General features: G+C 37.3%; 1 protein-coding gene across 1 annotated transcript in view; it reads right to left on the bottom strand.

Moving 5' to 3' along the window:
- Nucleotides 1–21512, bottom strand: part of LOC139140261 (fibroblast growth factor receptor-like) — a 129025-nt gene that overhangs the window by 66869 nt on the left and 40644 nt on the right. Inside the window, exons 11-16 of the mRNA XM_070709385.1 lie at nt 20659–20774; nt 16194–16319; nt 14791–15027; nt 12989–13143; nt 11691–11829; nt 6114–6221 (exon numbers count right to left, since the gene is read on the bottom strand). Coding sequence (XP_070565486.1) covers nt 6114–6221; nt 11691–11829; nt 12989–13143; nt 14791–15027; nt 16194–16319; nt 20659–20774 — 881 coding nt within the window. The remainder of the gene's footprint in view (nt 1–6113; nt 6222–11690; nt 11830–12988; nt 13144–14790; nt 15028–16193; nt 16320–20658; nt 20775–21512) is intronic.

Here is a 21512-nt window from a genome sequence, read left to right as displayed (position 1 = left end):
ATTGACGGTCGGTTCAAATCGCCAACGGTCATTGATCCCGCCACCAACGCTCGAATTTTCTAAAAAAAATTGTCTTCCAGTCGCGTTAGAATTTTGATATAACCACAGAATTCGATCGGCAGCAGCCTCGCGCTAACCGCTTGGCAGTCTGTCTGCGCTTTTGCGGCCGGGAAAAAACTAAAAAGTTTGATTTTCTGGAGCGTGTACCCGCGTACTGCCTGTTTGGTGTCCACTTACACAATGAACGCCGCCATAGCTTCTCGCCCTTTTAAAGGGAGGCTCCGCCTTTACGTCAACTAAAACATTCGAAAAATATTGAGAAAATAACGAAATAAACTCTCCTATATAATTTGTAAATCCATGATACTTTTCGGTTTTTTGACAATATATTTCATTACGCTAAGTTCATAAACAAAGGTATGTTACTATTATGTTAATGGTGATGAGCTGTCCTTTATTGATTGCATAAGTGACTAACATTTGCAGAAATTAAAAAATTTAAAATTACTACATTAATACTACATATTCGATATCCAGAGATTACATGAGGTAAGGTAATTGTGAACTGGTTATTGAATACCCCATTGCAAACACTATTAAAATGTTACCAAAATATGTTAAAGATAAACATTTATTGAAATAAGAAATATTCGCCATTATTTATTACATTGTGTACACATGCGGAGTTGTCATCTTCCATTGAAATACTTTCAAAATATGCGCGGTAATTTTTCATAAAACAGAGCGTATTTGATTTCCAAAAATTGGTGCATAGAATTTTGAATACTTTTCTATGCAAAATGTCTGGATTTTGACGTAACTTTTTAACTTGTGAACACAGTTTCGTAGGTTTGCCTCTGTTCATGTAATTAAACATCTTGGTAAATAGACCTCTGGCAAAAAAGTGGCTGGTGAAGAATGATTCGTGTAGAATTTCCATGTTACTATGACTGCCACCTATATATAGTTCTTAGTTGCTACTCAATTAAATGTCATATACTGGCGCACATCCTGACTGCATGTAACAAACGGCGTTTCCTGCTATTCTCCTTTCTTCTTAAGGTATAATACTTCTCGAGTCGGCCTATACAAAGAAATAGCCCTAGAAGGAAACAGGGAAAGGGATTAAATTGGCTATCATGACATAAACTTTTAAAACTGCTCCAGAGTCTTCACAAAGGACGAAAAAATTGAAATACCTAGCACTGCCAGCGACGAAAAATGTGAGATGCTACTAGTGTATTGACAAGAGTGATGCTTATGAAATAACAGAATGCAGACAATGTAAAATCCTATTCATTTTTAGCTCACGTGTGTAAACACGTGGGCTATTGTCACAGCGATGTCTGCCTGTCTGTCCGTGTGTGTGTGTGTGTGTGTGTGTGTGTTAGTGTGTGTGTGTCTGTCTATCTGTCTGTCTGTTTACACGATAACTCAAAAACGCCTAAGTAGATTAAAGTCAGATTTGGTACACAGGTACCATATGCTACTTGCAAGAACTGATTAGATTTTGGTTAGTGTGGCTTGCATATTAATGAAGTTATGCAATATCGTTTTTTTCCATACAATGGTTTCCCTATGGAGACGGTAATGACATATATCAAGAAATACTGCACAAAATTTCACGAAACTTTTCACAGATGACAATCTCAGAACATTTTGATGATACTGTAAGTGTCATGTCGATTGCCTTCTCATTTGCATATTTAATGAACTTTTGTTATTGGTGAGATAACTCTGAAATTCCTGCACCAAACTTGATGATACTTGTAACAAATATTGATCTGATATATATCTAATTATACTTAGAAGCATTGGACAGTGTCAAGTTAATAAATAGGTCATTTGCATATTTTATGAAGTTTTGCAATTAGTCATATAACTTTGACATAACTTCACCAAATGTGATGAAATCTGCTGCAGATACTGATCCAACTGATATCTAACTGTAGTGTAAAGCATTCAGTAGTGTTAAATTAATTAAGGGTTCACTTGCATATTTAATGAACTTTGTAATTAGGTATATAACTCTGAAATCACGGCACCCAAGTCTTTGAAATTGGGTACAGATATTGTTTTGATAAATATCTAATTGTACTGAGAAGCATTTGGCAGTGTCAAGTTAACAAATAGGTCATTTGCATATTTTATGAAGTTTTGTAATTAGTGATATAACTCCAAAATAATTGCACCAAATGTTATGAAATCTGCTGCAGATACTGATCCGACAGATATCTAATTGTGGTGTAGAGCATTTACTCGTGTGAAGTTAATTAACGGTTTATTTGCATATATTATGAACTTTGTAATTAGTGATACTACTCCAAAATTACAGCGTTAAATTTGATGAAACTTTCTACAGATGTTGATCTGATAAATATCCAATTGTACTGAGAAGCATTGATTAGTGTCAAGTTAATAATTACCTCATTTGCATATTTCATGAAGTTTTATAAGTAGTTATATAACTCCGAAATAACTGCATCTAATGTGATGAAAACTGCTGCATATACTGATCGGACAGATATCTAACTGTGTTGTAAAGCATTTAGTAGTGTAAAGTTAATTAAGGGTACATTTGCATATTTAATAAACTTTGTAATTAGGTATGTAACTCTGAAAGTACGGCACCAAATTTTGTGAAACGTGCTACAGATATTGATTTGATAAATATTTAATTGTGCTATGAATCATTGAACAGTGTCAAGTTAATATAGGGATTATTTGCAAATTTAATGATCTTTGTAATTAGTGACATTACTCTAAAATTACTACATTAAATTAAATAAAACGTGCTACAAATGTTGATCTGATGGATATCAGATTGTCCCATGAAGCATTGAGCAGTGTCAAGTTAATTAACAGCTCATTTGCATATTAAATAAAGTTTTGTAATCATCGATTAAAATCTGATAGTACTGTTCAATGTTGAAAAAACCTGCTTCATTTAGTGATAACATATATCTTATTGTTCTGTGAAGCGTACTACTATAAATGAACCTGTTGTAAAAACGTGAGCATATTCACTTCATATCTGGTTTGGAGAGTAACTGAAAAGAAACTGTATTCGCATGCGACGTAAATTTTTGGCGATACGTAGAGTCTGACTTCACCATCAAACCCTCTGGAAAACTTCATCGGCCCATACAAATAACACGTAGAGTTAACGGCACATGCTAAGGGTAAATCAGCATACCTTGTAGTTAGTTTACGAGAAGACTGACGTGGAAGGATGGCGGTTATGTTAGCGTAAATGCTGATGGCTTACGAATGATAATGGACCGGCATTTTTCAATGAAATATGTGATGTAGACAAAATGTGGAATATGAATATTTGTCGTCATTAGGAGTCAATGTTGGTGACAAATCGGAATTGTATTGCGTGTATTACGAAAAAACCAGCTTGAATTTCTTTACTTCTATGTTTCCTGCAGTTTCATCACGAAAATACAAAAAGTTGAGATAAACCAGAAATCCCATACAATGATTTACAAAATTTATTTTGCCAAATAGACTTACCCTATCTGCATTCATGTACTGTAAGTCTTCAGCGATCATGTAAGCCGAGCATCTGTCTCTAGCTTGATTATACCAGCAGCGACTCATTAGCCTGAATATTTCAATGGAACAATTCCGGGATCTCGGTAATCTGCATCCTCGAAGTAAATGATCACTGAGCGTCTTTGCATTGACGTCATCTACATCCGGGTACTTTGGAGTGGCTCCTGTCATAGTATAAATCACGAATCTACTTTGAGACTTTCAATTTAAATGTTAATCAAAGAGCACGAACGAATCATCAAATGATATTCAACACGCACTAGAAGAAGCAAATCACTGACTTGCTGTTGCCTTACGCAGAAAGAGAAATCAATTCTCAATAATTTTTCAGGGCACAATTATTAAAAAGGTCCCAGTGTTTTGAATCAGACTGTCAGGTAACACATCTATACTTGCGATTTCCGGTTACAATTTTCAGCTACTTCCATCCAACAGACAAACATAATACGTCAACACCTAACAGAACATTCCCAAGATGTTTAGAAATTAAGTCGGGTAAAATTTTTACACATTTATCATTTCTCTTACCTAAGTTAGCTATCTCCCACAGCAATATCCCGTACGACCATCTATTAACAAAGAAACCTTGTTAAAATAATTTTTAATAACATATCATATAATGAAGTAAATACCAACATATTTAAGTAAGACAGCATGCATTAGGTTGTGAATCAACGCATATTGCAGCTGCGTGAAAGATTTATCTGTTTCCTTCTCGCAGAAATCCAAAATCATTTTCTTAGGTTTTACTCACATGTCACTTTTGTATGTGTAAATTCCATCTTGAAGTGATTCTGGAGCCATCCATCTGGTTGGAAAACGACCTGGACGCTGTTTGATTACATGACAATGTCAATAACTTGGTGTTACAAGGACTTACTACTATTCCTGAAGGTCGAATGCGCCTCAGTAACAGACATGCGGTCCAGCACTTTGATCCAGCACTTGTTTTTGTTGATGTTGAGGCTCCTGGAGTAACTAAAGTTTTCATCAGCTTATTTTTGTGAAAATCATTACCAAAGGATGGCTGCCAATTTGAATTTTAAGTGCCGGTAAATATTGGGAAATTTGTTTCTCTAGTACCGAATTTTGCACGGTGATCCTGATTTTTATTCTCGCATTCGAAGGGAAATGATGAAAAGTTGACTTGAGGAAAATTTGAAAGTTTAAGGTTTTCAATTTCGAGGTACGAAGTACCTTAAATAATCGTATGAAAACAGAAATAAATGGTGTACTTGAGATTAAAGATTATGCGACACCAAATGATGTGAAGTTCAGCGGTTGAAGGAGTTGTATATTAGCCTGACAGGGTTCATTTCATGTCCCTGCACTCCAATTGCAATTTTGCTCTGACTTTGTATATACTCACTCCTTGATGGCGATGGTATTCTCCCGTTTGATAGACATCTCTTGCAAATCCAAAGTCTCCAACTTTGGCGATGTCTTCGTGCGATATTAAAATATTGCGAGCTGCAATATCTCGATGAACAATCTAGAATGACAACAGGCTTAATTGATTTAATCAGAAACAGTGTAATTTAACTAACTGACGATGGAAATTTTACCTTGTGTGAACTCTTCCGATCAATGTAAAATTGAATCTATCACCTGTCTGTTTGTCTCTGTCTGACCATCTACATTTTGTCTGTCTCTCTACTTTTTTTTCTGTTGGTTATTTTCTATTTCCGCCCGCTGATAAATCCATCAATCATTTAGTAATTTCATGAAGTTTGCCCAATACATACGGACTTGTAAAATGCTATCCGTTTTTGCAATGTAGTATATTAAGGGCAACAGAGTCGTTAAATACCTTCATTTGTTCCATGTGCTCAAGAGCCCGAGCAATTCCTAATGAATACTTGACGAATCGTCGATCAGTGATGAGGTTTACCTCTCCAGTCATGTTCAAATCCGTGAGAATGTTGAGGAGATCACTGTCCATGAGTTCAGTAACAATATACTTCTTGCCTGTCATACGAAAATTCCCACTTTAATAATGTTGAAATAAAACGCCACATGCCCCAGAACAATTTTCATTTCGCAGATATAGACGATTCCTGATGTAGGACCATTTTAACAATAAGTTTTTTCAATTCAGTACAGATATATTTGCAAAGTTTGTATTAGCACGGTTTGAGAAAAAAGTGTTTGGAAAAACATTTGAAAAGGGAAGAATGATTGCAATTGAGACTGTAATATAGGGTATATCGTTTTCCAGCAGCGAGAACGCCAGTGATGCGTATGATTAATCACCGATATGGTCAGGTTCAAAGGTAAATGAATAAACTTATCAAATATAGTCCTATTTTACACAGTCAGTAAAATGAATAAACTTATCAAATATAGTCCTATTTTACACAGTCAGTTAATTGAAAGTTGACCTGTCTTTCAGTAATATTTTCGTACAAATATGAACAGTATGTTTTGATTCTTTCAAGTCAATCATATATATATATATATATATATATATATATATATATATATATATATATATTTATATATATATATATATATATATATATATATATATGTTGCACATTGCATGATCTTACCTGATTCGACCACTACGCCAATAAGCTGGATGATATTTTGATGGCCTTTAAGATCATTCAATCTTTCACATTCTTCCCTGAAAGTATACTGAGCTTCCATGTTGTTACCTAAAATCAATTCAACTTGATTCAGTCGGGCGTGTAATCTGACTATTATACAATTTATAAAAGACAGGTATAGTCGATACGTCACTCTGGTGTAATCCTGCCCAAACATGTGTACCCTATATTAACGTTGTCACTACGCTTGAAGTTTATTGCTAAGCGAAACTGCCGATATTACAATACTTTTCCCAAGAATGAAACCTTGACAGCGCAAGTTTCCGTGTAAACATCCACAATGGAAGAAGGATGGATGAAACCTTAAAGACCTTCCAGACATTGCTTCATGTGGTTATTACAGTATTGTGACCGGTTGCCCTATAGTACAGAGGTGTGTAGGAAGTTAACAAAAAGTTGAACGGCCCAGCACCTTTCACAATCTGAATGATTATCATTATCCTTTTGATTGCGAATGAATTGTCCACCATCTTGTGTAATTTTAAGGTTGACCTTAGACTTGGTTCAAGTGTGTCAATTATGAGCGTGTGGAGTGGGGTGGACGCGATGATTTGTTCTCTTTTTCTATGAAACATGTGAATGGGGTGAACGCGATGAGTGAGGTGAACGCGATACAGGTGAGTTTCACTCGGAATCAGGCAGAAGTAACTGCGCAGACTCAACGCGTAACGCGTTCGATCGCTTGGAAAACCTTAGCTGAGCGTGTTGAGCTGTCAAATTTTAAATATCCTTCCCCCTTGGTTTGTGAGAAATAGAAGAGACAGAAAGATATGATGTTGTAAGTGAAAATTCATCGACTTGAACCAAGTCTTGGGTGATCTTGTAAGTTTTCAAGTAATATTTTTGAGGGGGGTCGCAAATATAATAAGAAAGTTAGTTATTTGTGCAGTGAGGTGGAACACAAGCTGGAGTGGTCACTATGTATTTTTGACGTATTGCTTTGTTAAGTGTATTCTTTATTTTGATGTTGAAGCTTTGGGAATGTTTGTTTTCACGAGGTGGCATTTGGTCACTATGCTTTTATTGGCAAGTTAAATAATTTTAACAGGTGGTTTACAGTTTTATAAGACGCAATTGTTTCCTTTGAAGATAATGTGTGATGAAAACAGAAGCTGGAGAGGTCAAGGGGTTTTCGGATGCCTTTAGATATTGAAACTTAAGAAATCTGGTAAATATATTGGACTTAATGGGAACATTTGATTGCCAATTTATACTCTCGTTACTGTTCATCAGAGCATAGAGTCCCAAATATTGTAGTGATTACATGTAGTATCTTTAATATTTCAATTAATGTAGGTAATGTGAGGCGAACAGAGACTGAGAAGCTATGGATGACCCCTTAAGACAGATTTTGGACATTGAGTAAGTGGACGGTGCGATTTGTTGGCTCTTTTTTGTGTTATATACTTTGAGAATTGTTTAAGAAAGATATGTTAAAACAATGATCACTTAAGGGGGAGACCCACATTCGCAGACACTTTTCTTTAACCTGATTTTTCACCATTAAAATGAATCTTTAACCCAACATGTAGTATATGTTTGGGTAGGTCGACAGTTGAAGATTATAAAAATTGTGAGAATATTTCAAAACCTGTTTGCGTGTGTTTGTTTTGCTCAAAAATGTGTGTTTTTGAGTTTTTTCACTTAAAAAAGTGTAAGTACGAGAGGGTGATGGCCATTGATAAGCCGTTTACTGCAATCGATAGCAGGGTAAGGTGTGTAAAAAACCGTGTCTTGGATTTTTGATACTCCGCTTTGTTTTTGCACAATTAGCCTTGAAAGTGAGAAGTGGTGGATTCTGAATAAATTAACGGCTTTTGTCCACGTTTGTCACGATATCTTTTGTTTTCGGAACATTATCGGAATTCTGAGACACGGTTTTGTAGAAACAGTCACTAACTACAACCTATGCAAAGATAAGGCTAATCCGTCTACGCGGCGCCAAGTTACACTCTCCAGAAGTTGCGATACATTGCCAAAAACGGAACGGAGTAAATCGCAGAAATGTGTATGCGACCCTTGGAGTCACACAAAGTCAGCTAAAATTCCGGTTCGCTCACATTTTCGGTGGAAATTCCCAGCCCATAATGAAGTACAGGACTTTTTACACAATTGTCTGAATTTGTGGTATGAATGAAATTATACATGACGTGAAAATTGGAAGAAAATGAACACTGAAACGGCCAGTTCGCGACGTAAGCGTTAGGCTTTATTTACACAACTGTCATTCCGAGCTAAATCTGGGGATAATCTTCTTGCTAAATACAAACTAGCGTATTAACTGTGCACTGTAGTGTCAGTTAGAATTTGATTATCAAGCGAAGAAATGGCTGGCTGCATATATTCTTCGTAAAATTATGTGAGTTTGCATGCCAAGTCCGATGACATTGTGTTTTCCTCTCTTATGGTTGCGCAATCGTCACCGCGTTTTCAGCTTCCTGCCTGGAGAGAGACACGTGACAGTGAATTTACAATGTGGTACCACAGTCCCTCTACCAGGTGGAGGGACTGTGGTGGTACATACCGACAAAGACGAATTCATTCAGACGCCGTTTTGCGTACGTTAGCTTTTACGTTCCGTACTGCATCTTGAAGTACGACCACAGTCCGCCTTGAACATGGCATAGAGCTAAAAACGGACAGCTACATGAACGCGGTTTCCGACCTCAGAAGCACCAGTGCCGGGCTAACTTTGTGTTGTGCCATGTTAGAACCCATCGTTAGGCTAAACTAAATATAACACCTGACAAAGATAAAAAGTTGGCGAAAAACTGAAATAAATCGTTCTGACACGAAACTTGAACAATTCTAAAAGCGACTTGTTTTGGCTTCGCGAGTGCCATGGAGGGCGAGTACCTAAAACAGATGTGAATCTGTGACCACGCTGATAAACTGAATGCGTTGTTCTAAAATCGCGAGGTCGAATTTTGTACAAGTAATGAAATGCGTGAACTTCAATCAAACAGTTGATTATCGCGTTGGCTGATGTCTGGAAACGAGCATTCGTCGTTCTCCGGTGGCGACTGTCCGTTGACTATAATAGCGACGATAGACAGGCCAGCAGCACGCTGTTTTTCAGCGTGATTGAGTTTATCCACGGGAAAAAGTAGTTGCTGATTCGAAAAAAGCACGTTCATGGTTGTTTAATTTTTTTCAAGTTCATGGAAATTATTCTCTCATTTTCAATTTTTGCTTCTTTAAATTTATTGCATAAGTTTATAATTACCTTATAACAATTCAATCGCAATGATTTTAAAGCTATACCGACATGAATTTGTGCTGTGAAATATCGCATTCTTTTCAATCGAGATTGATTTCGACCCTGGACTTCGACTCACTTCATGAGCAGTCCGCCAATAAAAGTTCAGTTGATCGAGACAAATTATATATGCTCTATGATTAGCTCCGGTACAGATTGAAAACAAATGCTGGGTCAACATTGTGTTTACATTGTAAATCACGGCATCATTCTAAACTGTACGTGCATTACCCGCATCACGTTCCCTCTGTGTCCGCATAGAATTTACAAAACAATAAGCTCACGTTTCCAAACCGGGCAGAGCAGACACCGGCGCGATTTTCTCGTTATAAAATTTCGAACTATTGGCATATTTCTAATTTCTACTGAGAGGAATGTTGCTCGCCCAACTGTCGAAACAAAAAGACGTCGCAACCATTTTCACAAAAAAGATAGAAAACTTGTGGTGACGTACAGGAACGTAATCTTCATTGCATGCTTTACGTGTAAACCGTAACGTAGCGGTAACAATTTTGGTGGCCGGACTTCACTGGGCATTTGCAGACGTTAAAAAATCATCTGACATTTTTAACATCAGTCGCAATTAGTTCGGAGCGGGATTAGTTTTGAATGTCGGCCTTCATAAGGTGCAGACAAACATGTAAACTGTTATCAGAAAAGGACGTAATTGTTGGATTTTCGGAGTAGCCTAGTTTGATTAGGGCGGGGTCAGTTTTGAATGTCAGACTATACTTTTCATTGAGTCCACGTCATTTGTTAGCGGACACAAATGTACGTTTTGGTTTTCGGCGGCGATTAATTTTGAATGCTAGACTTTATTTAGCAAACATGTAAAGACAAAGACCTACTATTTGGATTTTCGGCCGTTATTTGTTTTGTACGGGAACAGTTTTATTAAATACGTGTTATAGGAAAACGAGGTAAAAATTACGTAAACAACAATGAGCAGCCTCTCTGTTATGCGCAAGATGTATCACCGGTTTTTGTTCGAAGCTCAGTTTAGTGTTGAATGAGTAAGCGTTCTGCGTTACATTCCTCGCTTGCGACCATTTCCACTTTACACCTTTTCAACGCATCGGAAACTGGAGTTTTAAGCCTGACTGTAACTCTGACAATTTTAACTGTTCTCTCATTCCCGGCCATATGCTTGATATTTCGCTTTTGTGGACCATGCTTTTGCAATCGACGGCTACCTTCAGCATGTTCAGTAGCCACGACATACTTCCTGCCGGCAGCTGGGAAGAAGACTGACGCATGCGCACTCCTCCGGACGGAATTAGCGTAATCTACTTACGCTCTTGAGATAGCATTGACTAATAGTAATCTGGAAACCGTTAAGACACAAGAAAAACACGGCACGCGAACTGGCTTACAATGTTCATTTTTGTTAAAATCTAACTCATTTCCGAGTATGTTATGGTTGCAAACTTATCGTCCACTCAAAGGCCATATTAGACAGATTCAAAATTTACCATAAAACAAAAAATGACCAAAATCACTCAAGGAAGGTGGGTCTACCCCTTAAATAAAGCGCTAGCTATGCACATACCTTCAACGGAACTACTCCTTGTAGTACGCAAAAATGATTTTGCAGGAAATATGTGCCTATCTTAGGAAACGTTTGCTCTGCAATCTTTTATTAAATTATCTAAGCAAAAAGTGTATCCTTAGCCGGGACATATGTGCATGTGTTTGAGCTATGAGATGTTCATGAGGTGTATAAACAAACATTCGGTGTAAAATTGTTGAAAACCACGACATTACTATTGCGAATAAAATAAGTCAAACTCGTTTAATATTTCATTGTTCGAACACAGTGATTCCTTAAAGTTAGAAACGGTGACTGAAATACAGGTTTACTCGATTTTTGTTTACTTGCTACTCTAAAAATATACCTTCTGAAAGACGTACGGGTGAATCTTCTCGTGCTTTATAACAACATCCCCGCATATGTTTGCTATCGTTATCTGCATTTACAGATAGATGATTTATAATTTTTGCCCAATAATATTCTTTCATCATTTAAGGTGATTGTGTGATATGTACAGAACTGTAAGGAATAGTATAATATTCAAACATTCAAAAATTGTTCCATCATGAAAAGGGAGGGAAAAAAAAAAGGTTGGCCCCTCCGACCTTTAGCAGTGGATTTGGGCATGCCCTCACCCTTGCACTGTAGTACTAGCCATTAAAAACCAACTCTTGAGCTCTATTCACATCGGCCAGGTGCTTTTACCCTGGTCTCTTTAATAACCTACCTTTTAATATCTTGATTGCTACATCTTGTGCATTTTCCTTGGTATTGTAGAGTTTACCGGATTTCACCTGTGAGAATTCGCCTTGTCCGATTTGTTGTAACACAATCAAGTCTATCAAATCGATTTTCGGGATCATCTCCTATAAAATAACAATGATAAGGATGTAAAAGAATGCAAAGTTAGTATACAAAATTGCGCATGGAATCACCTGCCATTTAGCAAGTTGGCCTAAAAGCAGTAGGCTCAAGCATTCAGGTGATGTCAAATTTCTTCCCCCTAGTCTAAGTGAACACATCCTGAACATGTAATTCTATATGTGCTACCACTGACAACACTCTGTGGTATTATGACGTGCGGTTGAACGCGCGTGCGCGACATTCTTTGGTCGCTATTAAAAAAACCAAACGTGGTCTAAATCTGCACAAATGTACAGTTTTCTGGGATAATGTGCAATGAGTATAACAAGTAACTTGCAGAGCTCAAGGCTGTCAAATGATCTTCGCTGAGCTTCATTGCATTTTCTTGTGTCTTTCTGTGTTATTTCGCGCTAACTTTGCGCACTCGGGCTAGCGCAAATGTATGACCATTCCATATGGTAGCATACGATGGCCTTTCATGGGTAAAATATTGTTCATTCAAAGTATACGAAAGACAACAAAAATTGAGTTTGTCGTATTTATTTTGTTTCAAAGACGCCTGGAGTAAGTTTAGAGCAAGACTTATCACTTCGATTGAGTTTTCTGTCTGTAAGAAAAATATAATGTATGTCCTGATATAGTCAGCAGCGCTACTGTGGGCTAGCGTGTATATCTATTGTGCCCGGGGTTATATACCTTTAAAGGAAATTCCAAAGATATTTGGCCAATGTAACGTGAGATTATTAGTTTCATATTACAGTTATCAAAAACTTATCAATCAGGACCACTTCATAATTTCATAATTACATCTTTCGAGGGGCGGTTAGAGCGTGAACAAAATCTGAAGCCATTATGAGTTTTGAGACAAAAGTATACATGTACACACATTAGGGCTAACAGAAAAATATGTACATTCGTTAACATTAGTTTAAGTGCTCTGTTATTTCTGAAAACAAAAAAAACATTTGTCAAATTTTGAAACACGAAAAAACTTTTGCATGTCAGCATCCTGGCCACCACGCTTTCTCATCATCAAATGGTCCATCACTGATCTCACCTCAGACAATAGAAGCACTTATTCCAAGTCACTTTTTACTACAGGCATCAATCAGAACACACATATTTTGACTTTTGCAGTACATATGTAAGGGTGAAACTTACGGGTAGTAAAAGCACGTCATGCAATGGTACATAAAGAGGGTTGCGTCGAGTTTTCCTTCCACAGATAAAGTAGATTGTTACCAAAGCCGTGATGAATATAATACCAGCTGTGATTAGCATAATTATCATCAACCGGTTTGTTGTTGAAGGGGCACCTAAAGTAATGACGAAGACAGTTGTCTTGCGTAAGTTTATTTGCAGCAATGGAGAGTAAGCGCAATGAAAGTAAATTTTAGAAGACAGCTGACAAATGGCAGTCATTTATTACATTATTGGTGTATGGATACAAATAGCAAAAATTGGTATACAGACACTGGTTCATCATAATGCAACGATCTTACCGATTGAAAATACACTTTTATCATGTTTTAAACTCCCGATGAATTTTACTTGCGAAACCAGGGCGAACTGCGCGTCAAATGTTTTCACTGGCTTAGGGGTTTTAATGAGAGCATCATGAGATTGCACGCACGTGCAGTACAAGACCTGGATCGGCGTCAATACAACAACATTCAGCCATGTCCAAATCGTGAGTGCTGTGTATACTGTTATACCTATTTTAGCCAATTTCGGTTGATTTAGTTTACGATCTCTTGGATTTTTGAGGCAGATGAATAAACAGTCTCTCAAGACTTTATGATGATAGTGAAAACAGTAATCCCCGAGTCGGCAAATATCCGGCCCCCACCAAGCTGCAAGTGTAGGCAACATTGAGAAGGACTGTTATTATAGCAAGAGAGCTGTTATTATTTACGTCCTGAGGGTCGAGGATGACTTAACAAATCTTAAATCGTTGTGTAGGCCCCTATTTCTGAACTGCTTAGGCAAGAGACCTAAACATTGTCCAAAGTCGCCACAATATCTGTCCGTGTGTATGTGGCCGTCTATCTGTCCGTCCGTCCATAGAAAGATTTTGTTCGAGTCCGTACCTAAAGCACAGGTCATGCAATTTGGTATGTAGCAGAAAATTGAAAGATTTAGATTTGATGAGATTTTCAGTGGATGTGGTCTGCATAATCAATAGTCATTTGCATAATTAATTAATTTGTGCAATCGGCGATATCGTCATCTGAAGAATTTCTCAACCAAACTTGATGAAACTATGCAGGCGCTTACATTGTAAGATCGGCCGCTAGATCTAGATGAGAGTGCCCGAAATACATTAATTGAAAATTTACGATGATGTACGAATGTCCCTCTAAACGAAGTCCCGATAGGACTGGGTCTAGATGGACTTGCACGAGATACATTCTTTACATTTTATACATATTTTGCATGTATTACATTTATAACATTAAAGGTCTGCACAAATTACGTTATAAGACCGGGGCTTGGTCTAGATGGGCTTGCACGAAATACGTTCTGTACATTTATTACATTTAATGAAAAATGTATTATATGTAAATAATGTATTTCGCGCAAGGCTCACCTAAATTCCTGATGGCGTCCGATCGGCCCTCCCGACGAAGTCGACGAAGTCCCTATAGTAAAGTTTCGTGTTGACATTTAGTAAAAAAGTGTATTAAATGTAAAAGATGTATTTCGTGCATGAATAAATGTAATCATGTAAAAGGAGCAGAATTCTAGACTACTATTTGGAACAGAAAGATTCCCTCGTCAGCAAAACCAATTGTCAAGTGGGATTTGTGGTAGATACCATATTTATTTCACGTTATCCGTGACAAAGTAGTCAAAATGACCGCCTCAATGTAGACCGCTGAGGTGCACTCAATTCAAACTCGCAGGTAGATTGAATTACTTTAAGCTTAGTTGAGAGACTGTTTATTTCGTCTGCAACTTACCCAGTACGGTGACTGTAAATGAACAGTACACATGATTGTATCCATCAGAGACATTGAATGCGACAACAGTTGATCCGATGTAAAATTCTTGGCCAGAAATATAGTTTGACGAAATCGATGGAGGCCCAGCGTTATCCGTCACGTTCGGAGAGATCCAGGTTACGAAAGCAATGCCATCTGAATCACTGGACACTGTTATATCATTTGGACAGTCATGTATTTTAGGTGGTTGAATATTTGCAGGGGAGACAATATTTGTTCAGTGTAAGAACCCGAGTGTTAAAGTAAAACTTTGCTCTGGATGAGTGCAGTTCTTTTGTAATACGACAAAATCACTAATCGAGGTACCTAAAGGATGTTTAGCTCATGATTGTTGACTTGTATCTACTCCGACTAATCAAACACGGGTCTGTTTAAGTATTATATTTCCTTTATCACTGACACCACAACATTTTTCGACCATTAGGTATTTAATCTGGAGAAGGCGGATTTCACATTGACCGAAATTGCACTCAGCTTCGTTCTCCAGACCGAAACTCTATCATCTAATCTCGCGGTAAAATTTCAAAGTAAGATACCGATAATGATCCTATGAACAATATTGAAAAATGAAATACCTTTTCGATTCTCTACAGCACTCTAGCACTCCCAAATGACAAATGACGTTGATGTGCACCATTTCAAGGTTATGATTCTCACACATTCGCACGAATGTTGTCAAAGAATATTGAAACTTTACACTCCATAAAATAATACACTAAAAATTATATTTACACATATGTTTGCTGTAAACAGCATAGTTTGCTCATACCATGCAAGTAACAGCTACTACTGTAGTCAACTATTGAACGTAAGCAGAAAGGAGCCAAACAGTATTTTGATCTGTTTACAGAACCAACACGGATTAGGATTAAATACACATCTAGAGGGCCACGCTGTGGTTTGCAACACCATTCGATTGAAAGCGATTTTCAATGCACCAGCAGTCGTTTCTTCCCTAACCTTGCAAAGTAACTCGGACAAAAGTAGGTATAAAGCGTGTCAAGTGTCAAAACTAAGCGATCTTATCGAACGTTGATTTATTTAAAATTAAGTTTTTGTAACTTTTTTAACGAAACAAACTCAAAAAGCTAGATTTTATAGAGTTCTGCCCCGTGTCGCCTGGTCGGAAGCATCGTGCATTTGACAGCCTCGTCGCCATCTTGCTCCTTACTATATCCCGCCAATACAGATAGTTGGGCCAAAGACCCTATGGCTGGACCAAAAACCCTAAAATTAGGGTCTATAGTCGGACTAAATATATTTCATGTAAAGGTCCTTCTGAAAGAGAAATAGCCTTAATCACGTTGAGTTATTATGTCTTAATTGCGCGACATATAAAAGCATCATTATAATATACATACCTAGGTGACAATGTCTTCCAACCCATCCAGCTTCACAAACGCAACCCTCGTCCTGTGTACAGTTAAAAGCATTGACACAGTCGCACCAGCGGTCGCAGTTTTCGCCCCACGTGTTTGGTTTGCAGCCTGTAAAGATTGAAGATTACAAATCCGAAAAGAAGCAGACTCTCTTACCATGGATGTAAAAAGAGATCCATGCTCGTACCAACACGACTCAAATTATTCAAAGCAGCGGTCCAGGACCGGTTCCAGGACCATTGGTTTTTCCGATGAATATCTACTAATCAAACACGGTCGCTTTCAATGGTACACAAGTTTTATTACTATCTACACAAATTTATTCCAGGCATTTAGCACCTTTGGTGAGCTTGACAGAAATCGGACACTGCATACAAGATATTCGGTATCGATTCAGACAAATAGAAAACACAGACTAGCAACATGGCATGGCTTTTGTTCCATGGTCGTCTCGGTAGACTATGGCCTTTTCGTATATCAATGAGCTTCACACGTGTTATATTTTTTGAGACCTTTGTTCGTGGTTGATAATTGCACGAGATTATGCAAAAAGTACGACGAGATGGCATCGTGCTGCCAGTCGCGTAGCAACCTTACTTACTTTGTGAGCTCTCAGGGCAGAAACACTGCTTCACGCCAATCAAAACATAACACGCCTGCAGTTTCATAAACACGTCCTTCAATGACCAACTTTTAATAGACGATATGACTGACCGTAAACCATTGAGTAAAACCAGACAGTATCGATAGAAGATTTTCAAATTTGGTTGAAACACACTCATTATATATTCATAAAAATGAGAGAGGAATTTTTAAAATGGTAAAACCCACTTTCCCGAAGCTCAAAACTTTCCCGTTTTCGCCAGCACGCGCGATTCCATTGAGCACCACATGACAACAATAACGCAAACTTTGCCAAACATACTTTCGCTTAAAAATTTGCGAAAATCCGGAATGTACCGAAGGGTGCATGGTCGGCACTCTTCGGAAAGCGAGGCGAGAACTACCTGAGGCGAAGCGAACATGGATGACTTACGTAATCGCTTCACGCCTTGAACAATACCCGTTGCGAGTCTGTTTCTATTTGTCTGTGGTATCGACTATTGGTAATCGAGCGAGGTCCTAGCAAGCACTCAATTTTGAGAAAGCTTTTTATGGCCGAGCTTGCACTCTGAGTAGTTCTTCAGACCGAAATTCTGTATCATCTAGTGTAAGACTACCGTTTCGAAGTAAGATACCAGTCCGTGACATTATTCGACCAACCATTTTTTCACCCTGAAATCAGAGAATGAAAGTCGAAATATGGGCAAATTTCAAATTTCACTTGACTATTCACATTAAAATTTGGATCAAATTTCGACCTTGACTTTGCTCTGTTAGCATTCTATTTCTGTATTAAGAATGACACGTTCAGCGCGGTATCTTGTGCGGCCAACCTAAATTTGTAATCAATTATGCAAATGCAATTACGAATTGGGTGAAATACCAAATTGTAGTTTGCCAAGGTTTTCCGAGTAGTAATAGCGACGTGAAGCGCTAGTTGTGCAATGTTAACTGCAAATCGAAACTAGAAATTACAAATTGGCACCATGTGACGAACTTAGGGAGCCTCTATATTTTACAGATATGTCGGCGGGAATCAGGGGTTAGTTTTACGACACGGCTGGAGTCAGACATTACAAAACACTTGTTTTTGTTTCGTTTTGTTTTTTTGGGGGGGTATTTTACGTAAGTTTTTTGTGGAACTATGGCAATAACAAAAAATTGAACGCAATGTAAAACCAACAATATAGTTTAAACAGATAGGAAATGAGTACATGGATGTAACTGCAGCACTTGTCTGTAAATCTGTGACAGTTTACGAACTCTCTGTAAATAGAGCTACAGTTTTGAAACTAACACGAACAGTAAACGGTATATTCACTTCTTTATATGACACTTTAGCCTACGATTAATCATTTGACTCTGACGAATTACTTTGAATGTCAAGTTAGTGGATGTCAAAACCTTCTACAGGGCGTAGTAAACTTGACACTAAAAGTGACCCCTAAGAAGCCAATGATTAATTTTAGGCAAACTGCCATGACTAGAAACATGTATAATCCGAATAAAAGCGATCATTTGATTCTGAGGGGCTAATTGACATTCAATGTAATTTGTCAGACTCAAAGGATTGAATTGTTGACAAAAAGTGTCATTACTACAGATGTATATACCAGTTTACTGTTCTCGTTCGTTTTTAAAACTGTTGTTCTATCGATCGAATGTTCGTAAACTGCTACAGTTGTATTGATATAGACAACACTGCAGTTATTATTGAATGGACATCCATGACAGAGACTGTAAACTATTAAGGATATACTCATATCGAATGTCCATCGATTCATGGTTGTGTATTACGTATCATTCAATTTTGTTGGTGTTACCATAGTTAAACAAACAGCTTTTTGTAAAATGCAACTCCACAAACTGTCTTTTTAATGTCTGACCCCCGAACAGTGTTGAAAAACTAAATCCCCTGCTATCTCCCGACCTCCCCCCGTCAAAAATGACAGTTCCCTAAGTTGGAATCACGTGGTTCAAATTTATAATTTCTTATTTCGATTTGCTTTTAACATAGCACATTAGAGGTTTCGTTTGTAAAGTCGCTATTCGTACTCGGGAAAACCAACTACAATTTAGCATTTTACCCAATTCGTAATTTCTATTTGCATTTATTTGTTAAAAATAAGGTTGGCCGATAAATATACCACGCTGAACGTGTCATTCCTTGTTCAGAAATAGAATGCGAACAGAGGAAATTCAAGATCGACTTTCATTCTCTGATTTCAGGGTGAAAAAATGGTTGGCCGAATAATGTCACGGATCGATACCGATAATGACCTGGTGCCTGCGACAGGAACAATACGAAAAAGCAAAAAGTGCAATAACTTTTCGATTCTCTGCTGCACTCTGGACGTCCGAAAATCTTAATAACAACTATTGTAAGGTCATTATTCTTACAAATTCACACGAACGTCGTCATGATACTAGATCGAAGTGCAGCGTTAAGAAATCCTAAAATACAATTTTTTATAGAAATATTTTCTGTGACATAATGGAGGTCTTGCTTGTAGCTCCATGGTGACTCTACATCTTGGTCGTAGCATGGACGTAATAGCTATCACTGCAATCGACTGCTGAGCATAAGCGGAAGGAGTACAACATCATTTGGTTTTGTTTACAGAACCGACACAGATTAGGATTAAATACACACTTGGAGATTCACGCTGTGGTATGCAGCGATCGTTTCTCCTCCAACTTTCCAAAGCAAATCGACGAAAAGCAGGTGTAAAGCGGTCAGATTTGGAAACTACGCACTGTAATCGAGCTTGATGTATTTAAGATGACAACATAATGTGTTTTTGTATTATCTGAATAAAAACGATCTCAAAAAGGAGATAGTACCCCATGTTGCTCGGTCAGAGGTATCTCGGATAATGAAGGTCGCCGCCATCTTGCCCCTTGTTATATCATGCCCGTTTGTTTTTGTTAACCTTTTCCAAATACCCAGCACTCATAAAAGGATTTTTTTAATTTGAATTTATTATTATTTAGTAATTTTCGTAATTTCAGAAAATTGGTCATTGGGCAAACAAAACTTTATTTTTTTCTAAACATTGGTCTATCCCGAGCCATTTTCCCAGTGAAGAACAAAGGTAGTTCAAATAATAATTTTCATCAAAATGTGTTTATAAGTTTGTTATTTCTTCTTTTAGAAACTAAATTTCTGTCACGCTTAACCGAGATTTATCCTGTTGAAATTACTTCTTTTAAAGGGACAGTCCTCAATCCCTAGGCTCCAGATTAGTTCTTGCTGACATTGAGTACTTACATGGTGTTAGCACCCAGTTTTCCATAGTAATTTATGTCAAGTTAGTCAATTTGCTTTTAGCTAAAGCTCTTAAATGACCTTCTCCTTTATAACATCAACGCTACACTATGATTTCTCGAAGAGATAATACTTTAGCCAACTTTGAATATACAGATACTTTCCTAGACACAGGACATTAACAGTAAGGATGAATTAATCGAGATTTAATGATTAATAATCAGCATTAGTCCCTCTTACTGTCCCGAACCAGTTTGAAATTAGATTTACGGAATTAAGTTTCAAGATCATTGTAAAAGGCAAATGACTTGAATGACCAAAGGCAACCCTAGATGATAAAAAAGATTGACGTAATGTCAAACATTACTATACACTAACACCTTTGAGGTAAGCTTTAGCCTAGTATTATTTATGAAACCTTAAACGCAAACAAGTTTTAAAATTTCGTTTTGCTGTGAACTATATTTTAAAAACACAAGTTCAAACTGGCTTGTCATAAAGTAGCGTTCAAACTATTTCATCCTTACAAGCTATTATAGAAAAACAATGGAAATGTAAAATAGCATGATTACTTACCTTTCACTCGAAGTTTGAAGTCATTGGATTCAACAGTACCTTGGTTACCGGACAGTATACACTTGTACAACCCCGAATCCTCTTGGGTTAGATTTCTTATCGACAGCACATACAGACTACGATTTAAAAAATACGTGATACACTGCACTAATACATTCTTCTGAGCAGGTAGTGGTGAACAATTCACGATATTACTGTGCGAATACCAAGTGAAACTCTCGCTAGTTTTCATATTCATATAGTGTACTTTTATGGTAAATGACGTTGACATAGGTACATAGTGCCTTAGGTCGATTGGACGATTAAAGAGTCAATGCCACGATGCTATTAACTTTCATATTTATTTTTCGGGTTCAATGTTCGAGTTAACAGAGCACTTCTTTCCACTAATTAATCCAGACATGAAAAGTCGCTCATCAAATGTGCTGGCATAGTCTGGACATTGAATAAAACTCAAATTTGATCAAACTGCAGAACTAAAGTGTTGTTTAAATCGACGTGTATCAGCGATTTTTACAACATTAAAACAGCAGGGCTTGATGTGGTCTTGTAACATCTTTAATCTGACAGAAAGAGAAGTGTTTACAGAGTAAACAAGACTACTTCAAATGTGAGTTGAAAAATAAAAAAAGTAAACGTGAATACAAATGCACATAGATTAGTGCATAATTCAAACATTTGCGAGGGAAAAGCCGGTATACACGTAGTGATACAGTATCTCTCGTCGATCATACAAAGACGGCTGAAAGCACTGAAAAATGAAAAAAAACCAGACATCAATCCCTCATTTCAAATTCTAAGGTGCATCTTCAAATGATACATGGTAATACTTTGCAGCAACTGCAGCATAAGTA

This window comes from Ptychodera flava, chromosome 9 (genome assembly GCF_041260155.1).
Source record: "Ptychodera flava strain L36383 chromosome 9, AS_Pfla_20210202, whole genome shotgun sequence".
NCBI classification, from domain to species: domain Eukaryota; kingdom Metazoa; phylum Hemichordata; class Enteropneusta; family Ptychoderidae; genus Ptychodera; species Ptychodera flava.
The sequence above is the reverse complement of the archived record's forward strand: the minus strand, read 5'-3'. Positions and strand labels throughout refer to the sequence as shown.